We start from the raw sequence: 15,193 nt of genomic DNA on the forward strand, positions 1-15,193 counted from the left end.
AAGAACATATATGACATGATTCCATTTGTATGAAATATCCGGAATAGGCAAATTTATAGACAAAAATAGATGAGTTCCTGAGCTGAGGACAGGGGAGAGAGTGACTATAATGGATGCGGTGATGAACATGTTCTAAAATTGATTGTGGTGTTGATTGAACAACTCTGAAAATATACTAAAATGTATTGAATTGTACACTTAAATGGGTAAGTTTGATGTGAATTATATGTTAATAAAACTGTAAAGAGAGAGACAAAGAGAAGACAACAGTGAAGATTTTTCACCTGCCCTGGTAAACAGGAACCCCAGGTCTTTCTCTGTTGATAATTTACATTCTTGTATGTTTCCTTTGATGCTGAAGGATTTTACAGCTGTTAGTTGTGAAATCTGATGAGCCACCAATTTACAAAAGAAATGCCCCCTTGTTCTGTTACCCTAGCAACCATTGCTCTTCTACTTTTCTCATCCTGCTTTTAAAACCAAGACTCCTAGCTGCAGTCACAGAAGTTATTTAAGGTGTGAAAGATGTACATGCAGCACCCTCTTTGACTAAACTGACCTCAGTTCTTAATACTACAACTCAATACTACAGGTCAATTCAGACAGCCATTTCCTTAAGTGCAAACTGTTTTCAGGGTGGGAGAATAGAAAATTTCCCCTTTTCCCTTTTAGTTCTTCTGGCTGTCCTAAAAATTAAATTGAAATGAGACAGATTAATGGGAGAATATAACCAAATTTAATTATGTTTGTACATGTAGAGATTCCATAAGAATATGGGGCCCAAGAACAAATCAGGCAGTTGAGGTTTGTATACTACCTTGAGCAGAGGAAAAAAGGGTGGGATAGTTGTTTGGCACTTCAGGTGTAGGAAGGTAATTCATATGGAGATGGAGTGGGTAAATAAATGTCTGCTGAGCCATTTTAATAATAGGACACAAAGAAGACATTGATCAAATTGGCCTTGCTAGGTTCATTGATGCAGACACCGGCCCTCAGTGTCCACGTCATTATGGATGAAATGAGACATTCACACGGACTACAGAGTCTGGTGGTGGAAAAGGGACAGCATGGCTTTTCTCTCAAGATGTGCAAAAGCCTCAGCCTCCGCCATGACAGGCCTTTATTTCTATCTCTGGGCACATTACATGATGGTCCTCATTTACTATGCACAGGTTCAATTTAGGTGGTTACCTTTTACAGAAAACAAAGGAGCCAATGCTGCTAATCACATCACAGAAGAGAGATATTTGCAAATGAAAAGGCAAAAGTGGTTAAACAGGTTACACTCACCCTTGGAAGGTTTAGCATGGTTTTTAGGAAGTTGCTTTGCAGTAAATGTCCTCAATTCAGGGTGAGGGAGTTTTAGCAAAAAGCAAGACTCAAAGCGGCCTAGGCTCATTGCAGGCCTGATTCCCCACAGGAGAACCTATCCATGGGTGTGCATCCTGTGCATCTCTGAGTGGGAGCTGGGCCCACACCATGCAGAGTAGTCTCCTACAGTTCATTCCTGCCCATCATACCTAGTTCATGTTAAACCGTAGTTAACTATGATAATAGCTCCCTTCCTGGAACAGGCCCTCTATCTAAATTCTTTTGAGTAGTTAGGAAGAAGTTCAAAGTTTCATCTTGAGTCTTTTGTTTCTAAAATATAACTACTTAAAATAATCAATCTCCCAAAGAGGCATAATTGGGGTAGAGTATTTTGCAAGGCTTCTTTGAGAGATCATCACTTTGAGTGATGCCTGCAAGGGTTCTTTGAGATCATTCCTGGTTTCAGGCCCAGGAAACAAGGCCCATCGCTTTCTATCTTACACTCATTTTACCTTGGCCTCCTCACTGCTGTGTTCCTATTGATATTTATAGGCTAGTCTGGACCATTAGCAATATATTTCAACACATTCACATGGGGGAAAAATTGAAATGTCAATCCCTTCTCTCTTTGAAACTTCTGGAGTGTTTGTACAAATTTGTGCCGCCGCTTCTATGAAAATTGTAAGGTTTTGTATAATCAGGTACTGCTTCAGAAAAGTGATAGCAAGGAAATAATGATGTTCCTTATTAGGCACTTTGAGTCCTACAAATAGTGTTATTGGTTACGTTTTCTTTCTTAAAACAAAGATACATGTCATTGTTTACTTTAAATACTGTTATTTTATACCATGATATAAAGTTTAGCAATAATCATCAGCATGATGGTATCATTTTTAACTTTTTCCATTGAAACAATATACTAAAAATTGTTTGTAATTCTTTAAAAAATATTAATAGCAATGAATAATAATTTTAATGCTAGTGTGGATTTACAAAGTGTTGAATCATTAGTCAGCCAGAAAAGGACCTTACCCTTTGAATAAAAGGCCTTGTTCCTTAAAAATGGCAACCATTTGCTGTGAAGATCATTCAATATCATGTATTAAATAACTGGTTCTATATGGTTCTGAGGTGTAATGCATTATTTTTTTAATTTTTGTAGTGTCTGTGTTGAGTTGCATATGATTCAGCAACTATTTATTCAATAGACATTCACATACAAGTGCACATTTAAACCAGATATAAAGAAACTTTCATTATAAGTATGATGGCCAAATATTTAAGTTATTTATTGCAAGAGGTTAAAGAACTTTTATTGACATTAAATTGTAACTAGAAAAACATATTAAAAACTTTAAAGGAAGCATAGAATAGAAAGCATGAAAACTGAGATAATCAATCCATCCACAATTCCACAGCTATAATATTTCCTAATAAACAATGCAGTTTGGGAATATGGTTACTTTTTATAGAAGCAGATTTTTAATGCTAGCATATTGGTTTGTTTGGAAGAAAATACTCTCTACTACTTTTTATTCACGCTGTCTAAATAACTTTTGAACACTATTTTTTATGCTTAGACAATCCAACTCATTGTCTAAAGAGCTTGATTTCATAAAACACAGTACATTTCAGGAATATAGCCTGAGGAAATTCTGTTTGATACAACTAATGAAATACAGTCGAAATGTGCATAGCATAAAATGCCATTTCAGAGTTAACAGTTCACTGGCATTTAACAGAATCACAATGTTGTATGATTACCAATTCATCTACTTATAAAATATATTCATCATTTCAAAAGAAAACCCAAGCCTATTAAACATTGATTCTTTACTTACCCTTTCCCTCATACCCTGGCAGCCAACAATTTGTGTTCTGTCTCTCTGGATTTATTTATTCTGTATATTTCATATAAAATGGAATGACATGTGTGACCTTTTGTATCTGGCTTTTTAAATAAGCCTCATGTTTTGATATGTTGAAGTGGGTGTCAGTTCTTCATTCCTCTTGACAGCTGCATGATATTCCACGGTATGCATATACAACGATTTATCTATTCATAAACTGATGGACATTTGGACAGCATTTCTAGGTTTTGGCTATTGTGAACACTACTGCATACATACATGTGCACATGTTAAAGTATCAGTTTTCAGTTCTTTTGATTATATACTCAGAATTGGAATTATTAAGTAATATTGTAATTCTACATCTACTTTTTGAGAAACTGCCAAACTGTTTTTCACAGTGGTTGAACAATTGTACATTCCTACCAGCAATATGCAAGGGTTTCAGTTCTTCTATGTCTTTGTCAACATGTTATCTTCCCATTTGTTTTGTTTTGTTTTGTTGTGTTTTTGGTTTTGTTAATTATGGCCATCCTAGTAAGGTATGAAATGATATTTCATTGTAGTTTTCATTGATGACTAAAGGTGTTAAAGATCTTTTCATGTGCTTGTTTGATATTTGTATATGTATTTGAAGCAATATCTATTCAAATCCTTTGCCTACCTTTTAATTGAGTTGTTTGTCTTTTGGTTGTTGAATTGTTAGAATCCCTAATATATTTGTAGAACCAAGCTCTTATTGGATAGATCTCCTATTTTATAGTTTTATTCATTTTATTGGTAATGTCCTTTAGTGCACATAATTTGTAATTTTTATGAAATCTAGTATATCTATTTTTTTCTTTGGCTGCTCATGCTTTCAATGTCATATTTAATCATGAATTTTCAAATGCAGAATCATTAAGATTTTCCCCTATGTTTTTGTTTAAGTTTTTTATGGTTTGAGTGCTTATATTTAGATTATTGTTTCATTTGACTTAGTTTTTACATATAGTGTAAGATAGTCCAATTTCATAGTTTTGCAGTTCCCAGTTGCCCCAGCACCATTTGTTGAAGGGACTATTCTTTCCCTATTGAATGATCTTGGCATCTTTTTCCAAGTCAATTGATCACAAATGTGTAGGTTTATCTCTGGATTGTCAATTTTATTCTGTTCCCCAGTACACATGAGCACTTTGGAATGCCCTAATTTCCCAAGGAACTGTCCACTCAGTTTTCTTTTCTTCCAGGCTTTTGGAGCTGTATTGTGTGCCTATTGTATCTTCTGCCTTGGGTGGCTTTGGGTTTCTCCTTTGCTTAAATGTTTCCACAAATACTCACTGCTTTTCTGCCTTGAGTGAGCTATGAGTTAGGCAAAACAAAAGTCCATGCATTGTATCTTCAGACAGGCTTTAAATTAGCTGAAAGTGACAAACACAATTCTTTGGGAATAAGGATAGCTCAGCTCCTTTTAGAAACAGGGACCAGAATGTCTCCATAAAGAATGTTGACTGCCATCTTCAAGGCTAGTCTAAGGCAGGGAGTGGGGACAAAGACTAGTAAAAATGCCAACAAAGCTTTCCCATCATTTTAAGTTAGCTTTTTCTTGATCTGCCTTTATTTGGTTGCTGTCACCCTTTGACTATTTTCCAGAGTCTATCAAAGTTGGTTCTGACACTTTCTGCTTCATTTGTCAATGTTTTTGTGGAGAGACTTTCTCTTGGAGCTACCTACTTAACCATTGTCACTGATATCACTCTTGTGCAATACACTTTTAATCCTGTAAAATTTAAGTAGCACTATTATTGATGTTCTATGAGAAGCAATTCTTACATGTTTTTAACATACCTATAGCTCAGTATATCCTGCTCTATAACATCAATCCAACACATAGTAGGACTCCTCCTTGCCAATCATTTCTGGAATTTCATGAAAGGATGCTTTTGTGTACTTGTAAACTAGTCTTTCAGCAATGAATCCAAAAGACAATAGCTATTCTTTCTTTCCTTCTCCCTGTCCAAAATCCCCATCCACACCTACTACATTGGGACACAGGTACATGTTATCTTAGGCAAAGGACTACTTCCATAATAATTACCAGTCCATGAAAAATTAGCTGTTTATGTATAATATGTCTCTAAGTGGAAGTGCTATTGATATTTCTATTGATTTTCTAATTCAGTTTACAAGAAAGAATAGAGAGTCTTGATCTTAAACCTTAGATGAAAAATGAAAAAAAAAATAACTCAATTTGCTTCTTTCTTTTATTATGCTAAGATTAGGTTTTCAGATTTCCTATATCTTAAGTTACCTGTGCATAAGTCTCAGAAGCAATAAATGTCTACGCTTCTCTTTGAATGGTATTTTGGAATGAGATTATCTGGACCATCTGTGGTGTGGAAAGTTGATCCACACCTGCTTGTTGTGAATTACCCTAGGAATTGGTTTTCAGTTATTTCGACAAAACATTTAAAAATGTACAAGAAGCAAAGTCAGTTTTTTTTTTCATAGCCATACCATATGTTCAGAACATTTATTAAGTCTATATCAACAGCAACAACAATTGAAGAGTTACTGAGACTCTGACTTTCATTCATTAGTGTTGACTTTCAGTACTCAACTAACATATGGGGTGTTAATTGCTTAAACTCCCCTATAACAATAAAAGAAATTGCATTAAAATAAAGCCCTTTATCAGAAGAAATAAATTATGTTTTTGATGAACTTTTTAATGTTTTGTTGTATTAATATATCTCTCCTCCATAGTAGATGCTTTTGTGCCTTTAGTTAAAATGTTATGTACAGTGTCAGGTTGTAATATCTAATGTGTAATACTATATAATATCTGCATAAATGTAGAATTTGTCTCAGACAGAATTGTAAGTGACCAAACTGGTATAAAACAAGTTACACTGGAAAATAAAGACATTAATAGTTGGAAACATTTGTGCTCAATAGCAAATAGCAGTATTAAAAATATTTAAAGTATGAGAATTTTCCTGAAGGCTGTTCATCTCCCATTATACATAATAAGTTAAATTAAGAAACACCTAACTTTCAAAAAATGATAGAATAATGTTAAAATTACTGATGTATTGACAAAAGAGTATGTTTTATAAATTATAAAATGAAAGAGTAAATGCTTATAAAATTTATTTAAAAAGAATGAAAAATATGGGGTCTAATTCATTTTCTAAACAATTGTAATTACTTAAATATGGTTATAATAGAGAATAAAAAGAAATATTACAAAGATAACCATAATATTTATAAAAGTTTTAATAATCCACTGTATATTTTCTGTATTTCTACAATAAACCTGAATTATTTTGAAATTACAAGGGAAGGAAAACTAAATTTTAATCAAAAGAATTTGTCAAAGATGGAATTTACATGTTTGCATTTTGATAAAGGACATTTGATAAATGAATTGGAAGATGACACAGGTTACTTACAAGAAATGATTCCTTTACTCAAAGGATCATGAAACTGCTCTAATGGCATCTTTACCTTTGAAATAATCACCAACAAGGTAGAAATCTTTCTTCCTGGAGTGAATTATGTATAGTTTTCTCTTTTCTTGGAGGATAGAGAACTAAGTCAATTATCTCGTTCCCTTTGGTAATTTTTCATTATTGCTAAGAAATGCAACAGCCTTAAAAACCTTTTTACAATTTTCAACATGAATCCTAGATTCATACATCTTAAATACTCAAAATGTGTTTTCTGAAGGGGAAAAAATGTAATAGTGGTTCTGGATAGCAAGAAGAGTCCCTGGGATAAAGTTTGTTCCTGTCTTAATTGTTTGTTTGTTTTCTGTCAATAGTACTGGGATTCTAACCTTAGGGAAAGCACTGGACAGGGAAAGCACCGATCGCTACATTCTAATCGTTACGGCATCGGATGGCAGGCCAGATGGGGTGAGTACTCTTCCTAGGAAGGGGCTTTAAAAGTACTAAAGAGGGGTAGGGTCAGGGGTGGGAGGTAGGGATGACTGGGGTGGGAGGTAGTGGTTGGGGGAAATTGGAGACAACTGAACTTGAACAACAATTAAAAGAGTCTGAGAGAATCTTGTAGTTTTTACACTCTACAAGAATTTATCACTATCATGAAATTATGAAATAATCTCTTTATCTGGAGCAACTACTTATAACTTGGGGAAGTGTTCTTTTCACCAATAGGCTCTTTTAATAATAGATGAACCTAAACCCAATCTGTTATGGTGTTAAGCAACTTTTGCCTTGACAGAATAAATTCTTGTGTTTTACATTCTCATCTAATTTATGCAGGAAACAAAATCTAACTTATTCTAGAAAGAATTTGATTCTGTTCATCATTAACAGCACAGTGCTCGGGGAATTTTACTATGTTGGAACCTTTCTCCTTCAATGTCACTTTTGTTGGGTCGGGAGGTATTATAAAGGAATTTGTAGATAAACATATTGCAGCACTCAGGAAAACAAGTTTATTGATTCCACAGCAGCACTCAGTGTGCCGAATAATCCTTGATGATTGAAGTGGTTTAAAGGAGACCTTAAACATAGAAAAGATGAATTTTATTTCCCCTGGACCTAAAAATTAGTTTTCAGAATAAATGAATCATTGAGTCATTCTTAGTTGTTTTAAAAAATTTAACTGTATTCTTCAAAAAAACTCCAGCCACAATTACCAGTGTTCTGACTGTTCAGCATTATAACATTCCAATTTTGGGGAATATATCATTAGACATTTATTTTTCTCCACTCTGTGGTTGTTGTTTTTTCTTTCTTATATCAAGTACTTCTGGGCCAACTTAGGACTGTTCTCTGGAAATAATTTCAAATTTAGTATAGGTATATAGGTAATAATTACCCAATTCAAATGGTGACAAATCTCTAGTTTTCTTAAAATGACTTCTTGGATCTATATAATAAATTGTTTAGGGGGACATAATGTTCTTCTTACACTTATTTGAAGAGGAGTGATAAGGAAAAGTTTTCCATGATAAAAGCATATCAAATTTACATCTGGACAGTTTCATCACCTTAATTAAAATTCAGAAACAGACATAATTAATTAAATTTGTTAACTGCCATCTGCCAATTATAAGCTATCTGCCATTTTTCATACATTAGAAGAACAGCCAAATATAGAAAATAAAATATTCAGAAGTTTTAGTAAATAGTGGGGTCAATATAAGATATTTATATATTAGGTGAGTAAAGAAAAATAAAATCTAAAATTAATTTATATATACACAATATGGTTGATTGATACAGTGTGCCTATGTTAAGTGTATGTAACAAAGTCAGTGAGAGTCTCAAGAAAAACATAATTGAAGAACTGGGCTTATGATGAAAGTTTAGTGGGTAATTTGGCAAGGAAATAACTGAGGGGAAATATTCTAAAAAGGAGGTGGAACTATTCAGCATACAGTATGGGATATAATTAGAGTGCAGTAAATTTAACAAGGAGCATTTAGGTTAACCATTAGGGTAGAAAAAATAAATTAGAATACATAGCGTTGATATATGTCACATTATAAATCAGAAATTAATGTTATTAATATTAACTGAGACCTTTTAAGTCTGGCCTTAAAAACAACACTTCTTACCCTGGCTGGTGTAGCTCAGTGGAGTGAGCCTGGGCTGCGAACCAAAGTGTCACAGGTTTGATTCCCAGTCAGGGCACATGCCTGGGTTGCAGGCCATGACCCCCAGCAACCACACATTGATGTTTTTCTCTCTCTCTCTTTCTCCCTCCCTTCCTTCTCTAAAATAAGTAAATAAAATCTTTAAAAAAACACTTCTTAGACAAAGAGAACAGATTAAAAAGAAATAGTGTATTAAAAACATCTAGCGTAGTCTCAATCTACTAATTTTGGTTTTGTCCACATTGAAAACTAAAAATAAGTTCTGGGTTAAAAGCAGTTTAGTTCCTTTTAACGCATTATTTTCAGTTATTTATTTATGTATTTTGATTCCCCTTGGCTAGGTTATTTAGCATTTCTAGTTCTCAATTTTTTTATTCTTATAATCATTATAGTCTCATTCAGTTTTAAAATTCTGATCTTTTTAAGTAGATTTGTTTTATTTTCCAAAAGTTTATAGTGAGAAAGTATCAGTAGAGGAGAAAAACATTTGTATTTCAAATTAAAGAATCATCAGTAAGTGTTATCATTTATATAATTTTGTGGGTGGACTTATATGTGGGCACATGTAGTGGGCTCCTAAAGAAGAAAGTGATTACGAAATAATCATTTTTTCATGTTTTAAAACACATTTCTTATCAAAGCATTTAAACATGTCTTTTGCAAAGCTATAGTGAAATTAACGCATTATCCTTAAAACTTATGGGTCTCAAGAAAGATATTTAATAAGCACAATTCCCAGGTGGGTATATTTTCTTAAATCAAAATGCTTACCAGTAATATGTGTGAAACATATTGTGAAGCTATAATTTGAAAATTTTATCATAAGAAACCCAGTCTCCTACAACTTCAAAAAAGAGGTTAGTGAAGAAGAGAGCTAATATTATATTGGTCATTACTAATTTCTTGTAGGCAATATTGAGAAAATTTTATCTGGCATTCTTACATTTTCCCCTTTTTTTCTAAATTTAGTTTGTCAATAGTAGTTGGAAAAATCTACACATGTAAATTAATATTTTATGTAATGTATTACTGTAAAAATGTAAATTTCTTCGGTTATTATGATTCCAAATAAAATCATATCTTCTAGATATTAATTATTCACATTTGAAATTACTTGTAGATTTATGAAGGAAAACATTCTTTAACAAGGCTGCTACTATTCTTTATTCTGATATTTTCACATTTTAGCTGAAATAGACTTTGATTAAAGTTTTATGTATTCTAACTTTTTTAACCAGTTATATTTTACCTAATTTGTTTATGATAATAGTAATTAGGACAGCTCTCAAATGCCTGTTTTTGTTTTGAAGTAATATATATTTCACTTCCTCTTTTAAGAAGCTTTTGTACATTATTTACTTATAAGTTAAACTAAGTCCAATCAATATGAGCTAAAAAAGCATTTTATTGAAAAATCTGGGCAAACTTTATGAAATTCACAGTTATAATTTGATTATCATTTGGAGGAGGAGTTTTTTTCTTAGCCTTCTTAAGGTTCCTAGCTGGGTCTGAAAATTAAACTGACAAAAATAGATTAACAGAAGAATGCATACAAATTTATTTAATATGTTTTACATGACATGGTAACCCCCTATGATGAAATGAAGACCCTCCCAAATGGTGGCTACCTGCTTTTATATTAGTTTGAGCAAAGAGAAGCAATTGTGGAAAAGTGAATAAACTATTTATGGATACTAAAGGATGATTAAGATTATTTTAGCAAGGACTGCTAGTTTAGCATTCTCTTGCTCTCAACTTCTCACTCTTGATGATAATAATATTGCTTTCATTCTGGTACAGAAAGGGCATCTTTCACATAAGAATTTCATATATGGCTTAAAAAAAAAAGAATCACAATGTTCTTCCTGTATTCACTGCTTTCCAAGTGCCTTCAATTCAAAATAATGAATATGCCAAAGTACAATAATTGGGGGTGACATGCTCTGAACTCCTTCAACAATCAATGACAGCATTAGCCTTTAGGAATATGGCTATGATAACAAGAAACCCAAACAACAGTAGCTTAGGCAAAGCACACTTATTTGTCTCAAATTAAAAGAAATCTAGAGGTGATGGAAAAGGGCTTCTATAAGAGCTCAATACCATCTGGATGCCTGCCCTCCATTTCCTGCTCTGACATTTATAGTGTGTTTAATTTCCTATTCATTTCCATTACCTAATATTCTGAAAATGGTATTGCAGCTCTAAGCATCTATTCTTCATTCCAGAAGAGCAAAAGGTAAAGATGAATTCCAGATGAGTCTGCCCTCCTTTGTCCAGGGAACCAAAATATTTTCAGAAACTACACCTGGTCTATTTTCTCTTACATCTTATTATCCATAAGTAGCCATGGCAAACTAAAAGATAACTAATAAGTAGGCCTTTTGGATTGTGGTTATGCCAATCAACAAATAGCACAGCAAAAGATATGAATATGCAAATTATAGCAAAATATAAATATTCAAATAGTCAGATTTTTTTATTTTTTAAACAAACTCACCAGCTGTCAATTACCAACTGGAAAGCACCCATATTCAAAATACAGAGTTGCTCTATAGTGTAGATATTTCTGACCAGATTCCATGAGTTCATCAATGTTGTTTTCCCCCTTAAAAGATACGATAGATAACTTGGTTCTATCATGGGTTTTGCTGTCTGAAAAATATGCTTGAAATACTTGATTATAACTTCTACAGCAAACACTTAAAATGTTTCACAGTTTCAAAGTGGCAGTAAACTAACCTCTTTGCTTTGACTATGAGTAATGATTCTCAATGTCTTTTAAATATGACAATTTAAATAATTAGAATCTAGAAGTTGAATATTTAACTATTCAATATAAATTTAGGAAACACTAACAAAGAAAAATATTTATGCAAGAAAAACTGTGTGTGAAATTCAAAAAGCTTTGAATTACAATATAGTTTGTTTAATAAATTTTAGACTATAATACAATTGGTTACATATGTATTTTTTCCACTCTACCACTTAAAGTGTTCAAATATATATATTTTTTGGTATTTAAAAAAAACTGTGATAGATTTATTTGGGTATATGCTTTTACAAAAATAAATAACCATGCAATTTTAAAAGAGAATGAACAACTTATTAATTCTTTTTGAAAATCACAGATTTCTATTTCTTGGTTCGGAATAAGAGGTTGATATTTTACTGTTTTTTGAAATAGACATTCCAGAAGATTTTTCAACATTGGTATATAATCTTAATCAAATGAGAATCTCTTTCTAACAAGAAAAAAAAACATTCTAGAGGGCATTGATCCATACTAAAACATATTGCCATCTCTCTGAACCAATCAAAAAATTTACATGTTCACATTTTACAACTAACTCAGTAACTATTTCAATAGATTTAAAGGAATAGAATCTAATGTGTAGCTCAGAAATCCTCGTGTTTAATGATTAACTAAATGATTTGGATGTAAGTTGTCTTCAGGGCCACTTTCAGAAATACAGAAGCAAGGAATTGTTCTGTATGTTTATTACTTTATATTTCTGCCAAAGACATATAAATATTCTTTATATTATATAAAATACACTATGATATGAAGAAATACAAGGTCTGTCTGTAAAGTACCCAGTCATGGAATATGAACAATAGAGACTTACTGAAGAAGTATAATAAAAACATTGTACATAGGACAGTGACACCTCAAAGTAGGTACCTTGGGGCCTCATATAGTTTTCCCAATCCCTGTCAGCTATCCCAGAGTATTTTCTTGAATCTCGTTTACAGTATGAAATCTCTTCCCTTCAAAGGGGATAGCCTTCAAAGGCTATTTTAGTTTTGGGAAAGGCCAGAAGTGCCACAGAGGTGCCAAATTTGGGCTGTAAGTAGACTGTTTCACCTGGGTGATTGGATGTTTTGAAAAAAAAACTCTGCATGAGATGTGATACATCAGCTAGCACATTGTCATGATGAAGCTGCCAATCACCACTTGCTCATAGCTGCAGCCTTCTGAATCGTCCAAATAGTTTTTGTGGAAGAATATTCAAGCTTGAAGCTAAATTTGATGTCTATTTTTTGTCCCTTGCTCAGCCATTTTGAATGTAAGGGTCACACAGTACACATGCTTGCTCAATGGCATCTACCACCCCCATTGACTAGTACACTGAAGTCATCATTGTTCACACATGTGCATTCTAGTCTACTCTCCTTGGCTGTCAGGTTACATGCAGATGACATGCAAACTGTTCTTGTTATTTTAACAATGGCTAGTATTTTTTCTGGACAGACCTTGCTGTACATCTATATGGTTCATAAATGTTATCCCCTATTAGCATCAAGATGATAGGCTTTTTATTTAACTTCTAAGTTTATTTAATGATCCAGTTTTCTTCTTCATTTCCCAGTTACAGTCTATAGCACAGGTGGAAAACACAAGGTCCATGGGCCAAATCTGGCCCTCCACCTTGTTTTATCCAGCCTGGCACCTTGTTTCTACCTGGCAGCAGCACTGAGCTCCTTGCCCCTAGTTAAGGAGTAGTTATATTTATACAGTCCTGAAACTACATTTGGCCCTTTGAAAGAAACTGTGAGGCTGATATGGCCCCCTGTGAAAATGAGTTCGGCACCCCTGGCTACAGTTTTGACCAAGGACCAAGAATAGTCTCCAAACATTCTACTCCACAGTGTCAATAAGGGAATTTTGAAGAATAGGATAAAAACCAATAAAGTGAATCGGCAGGAAACTATGGATAGGATGTCATTGAAAGGATCAGGCAGCTTAAAGGAAAGTGAGTAACCTCTAGAGTGGCTACTCTTATAGATTTGGCTCTAGGCTGTGAATTTTACCTTCTTTTTCACCCTCAAGCAAACTGGGAACTACTGTTAACTATAAAAACCCATCTTTTTACTGGTTTTAACTCTAACGCAACCCTTAAAGAAATAACATTTGTTAAACTGCTTTTTGTTATGAAAGCTATATTGCCTTTTCAGAGAAAATTTGAAAAAATATGTAAAATAAAGGAGAAAATAGAATTATCTGTATTTTATCTATGAGATAACATTTGATTCTATACTTATCCATATACATCTACATACAAGTGTATGTTTCTGTGTGCACGTATTTTAAATTAAATCATGTAATAGAGATACACACACCAAAAAGTATACAAGTCATCATTGTGTAGCTTAATAAATTTTCAAATAGTGAACACAGCTGTATAATTAGTACTCAAAACAAGAAGCAAAAATTAATTAGGCCCAGAAGACCAGCTTTACTCCTCTACCTTCTACACGCAAGTTATTCCAGCCTGATTTCCATCACAATGCAGAGATTGACCAAACATTAAAATTTACATACTTGGGCCCTGGCTAATGTGGCTCAGTGGTAGAGAACCAGCCTGTGAATCAAAGAGTCCCCAGTTTGATTCCCAGTCAGGGCACATGCTGGGGCTGCGGACCCAGGTCCCCAGTAGGGAGCACGTGAGAGGCAACCACACATTGATGTTTCTTTTCCTCTCCATCTCTCTCCCTTCCCCTCTCTAAAAAAATAAATAAAATCTTTAAAAAATAAAATAAAATGTACATACTTGGGCTCATATAGTATGTATTGTGTTGTGAGAAACTTATAGTGTGTACTTCTTCTACTCAATCTTATGTTTATAAAACTCATCCACATGATTACTTGTAACTATAGTTCATTCTTAGTACTATATATTATTCCACTGTATGTCTAAAACACAATTTACATAATCACTGGTGGGCAGTTAGATTGTTTCCAGGTATAGACTATAAGCACTGTTCTCATCATCTTTGACACATCATTAAATACAATTTTATTGGACTTTTCAATATTGTAATATGTACAAATCATACTGAATGTGATATAAATTTCATAAAATAAGTTTACTGATGTAACTAGGACACAAATAAGCCATTATCAATACCCGAGAATTCACTGCTGTGCGTGGTAATTTTTAAAGGACTCTTGGGCATTGTTTATGAAGGCATTATAAAGGCTTGTAATAAAGTTATACTGCTCAAAAGAGGACTGATTTTTTCCTTCTGTGAACATAGGGGCCGATTACCTTGATCCAATTAGAATTCAAATGTTTGGTTTTAAACTGAATGAGGGCTGGCCTAGACCTCATGCACCATGACTCATATAAACTGTAAGCGTTCAGATATTCCAACAGAAAGGCTGGGCGTTTTCCAGGACCTCATCTCCGTGTTAGCTAGGAAGCCGTCATCCCCATGACAGCTGTGACACCTCTTTGGATTCACTTCCCCTTTATCCTGAGCTTTTCAGCCTTCCACCATGTATCACTTACAAATTAGGACAAATCCTGTCTATAATTTTAAAAATAGAAGTTGGGTAATTCTATTGAGCAGATTCATCCTGTTTTTTTCCCACCTACTTTGTATTTACATCTTATTAAATATTTAATATCATAGC

The 15,193-nt window shown here is 33.4% G+C and overlaps 1 protein-coding gene across 1 annotated transcript in view; it reads left to right on the forward strand.

Annotated features, from left to right (window-relative positions):
• The window catches only part of PCDH15 (protocadherin related 15), a 782,416-nt gene that overhangs the window by 542,695 nt on the left and 224,528 nt on the right, over positions 1–15,193 (forward strand). The window contains exon 18 of the mRNA XM_045842279.1: positions 6,967–7,060. Coding sequence (XP_045698235.1) covers positions 6,967–7,060 — 94 coding nt within the window. The remainder of the gene's footprint in view (positions 1–6,966; positions 7,061–15,193) is intronic.

Source organism: Phyllostomus hastatus, unplaced genomic scaffold (assembly GCF_019186645.2).
Source record: "Phyllostomus hastatus isolate PE091 unplaced genomic scaffold, TTU_PhHast_1.1 phas_contig_38, whole genome shotgun sequence".
Taxonomy (NCBI): domain Eukaryota; kingdom Metazoa; phylum Chordata; class Mammalia; order Chiroptera; family Phyllostomidae; genus Phyllostomus; species Phyllostomus hastatus.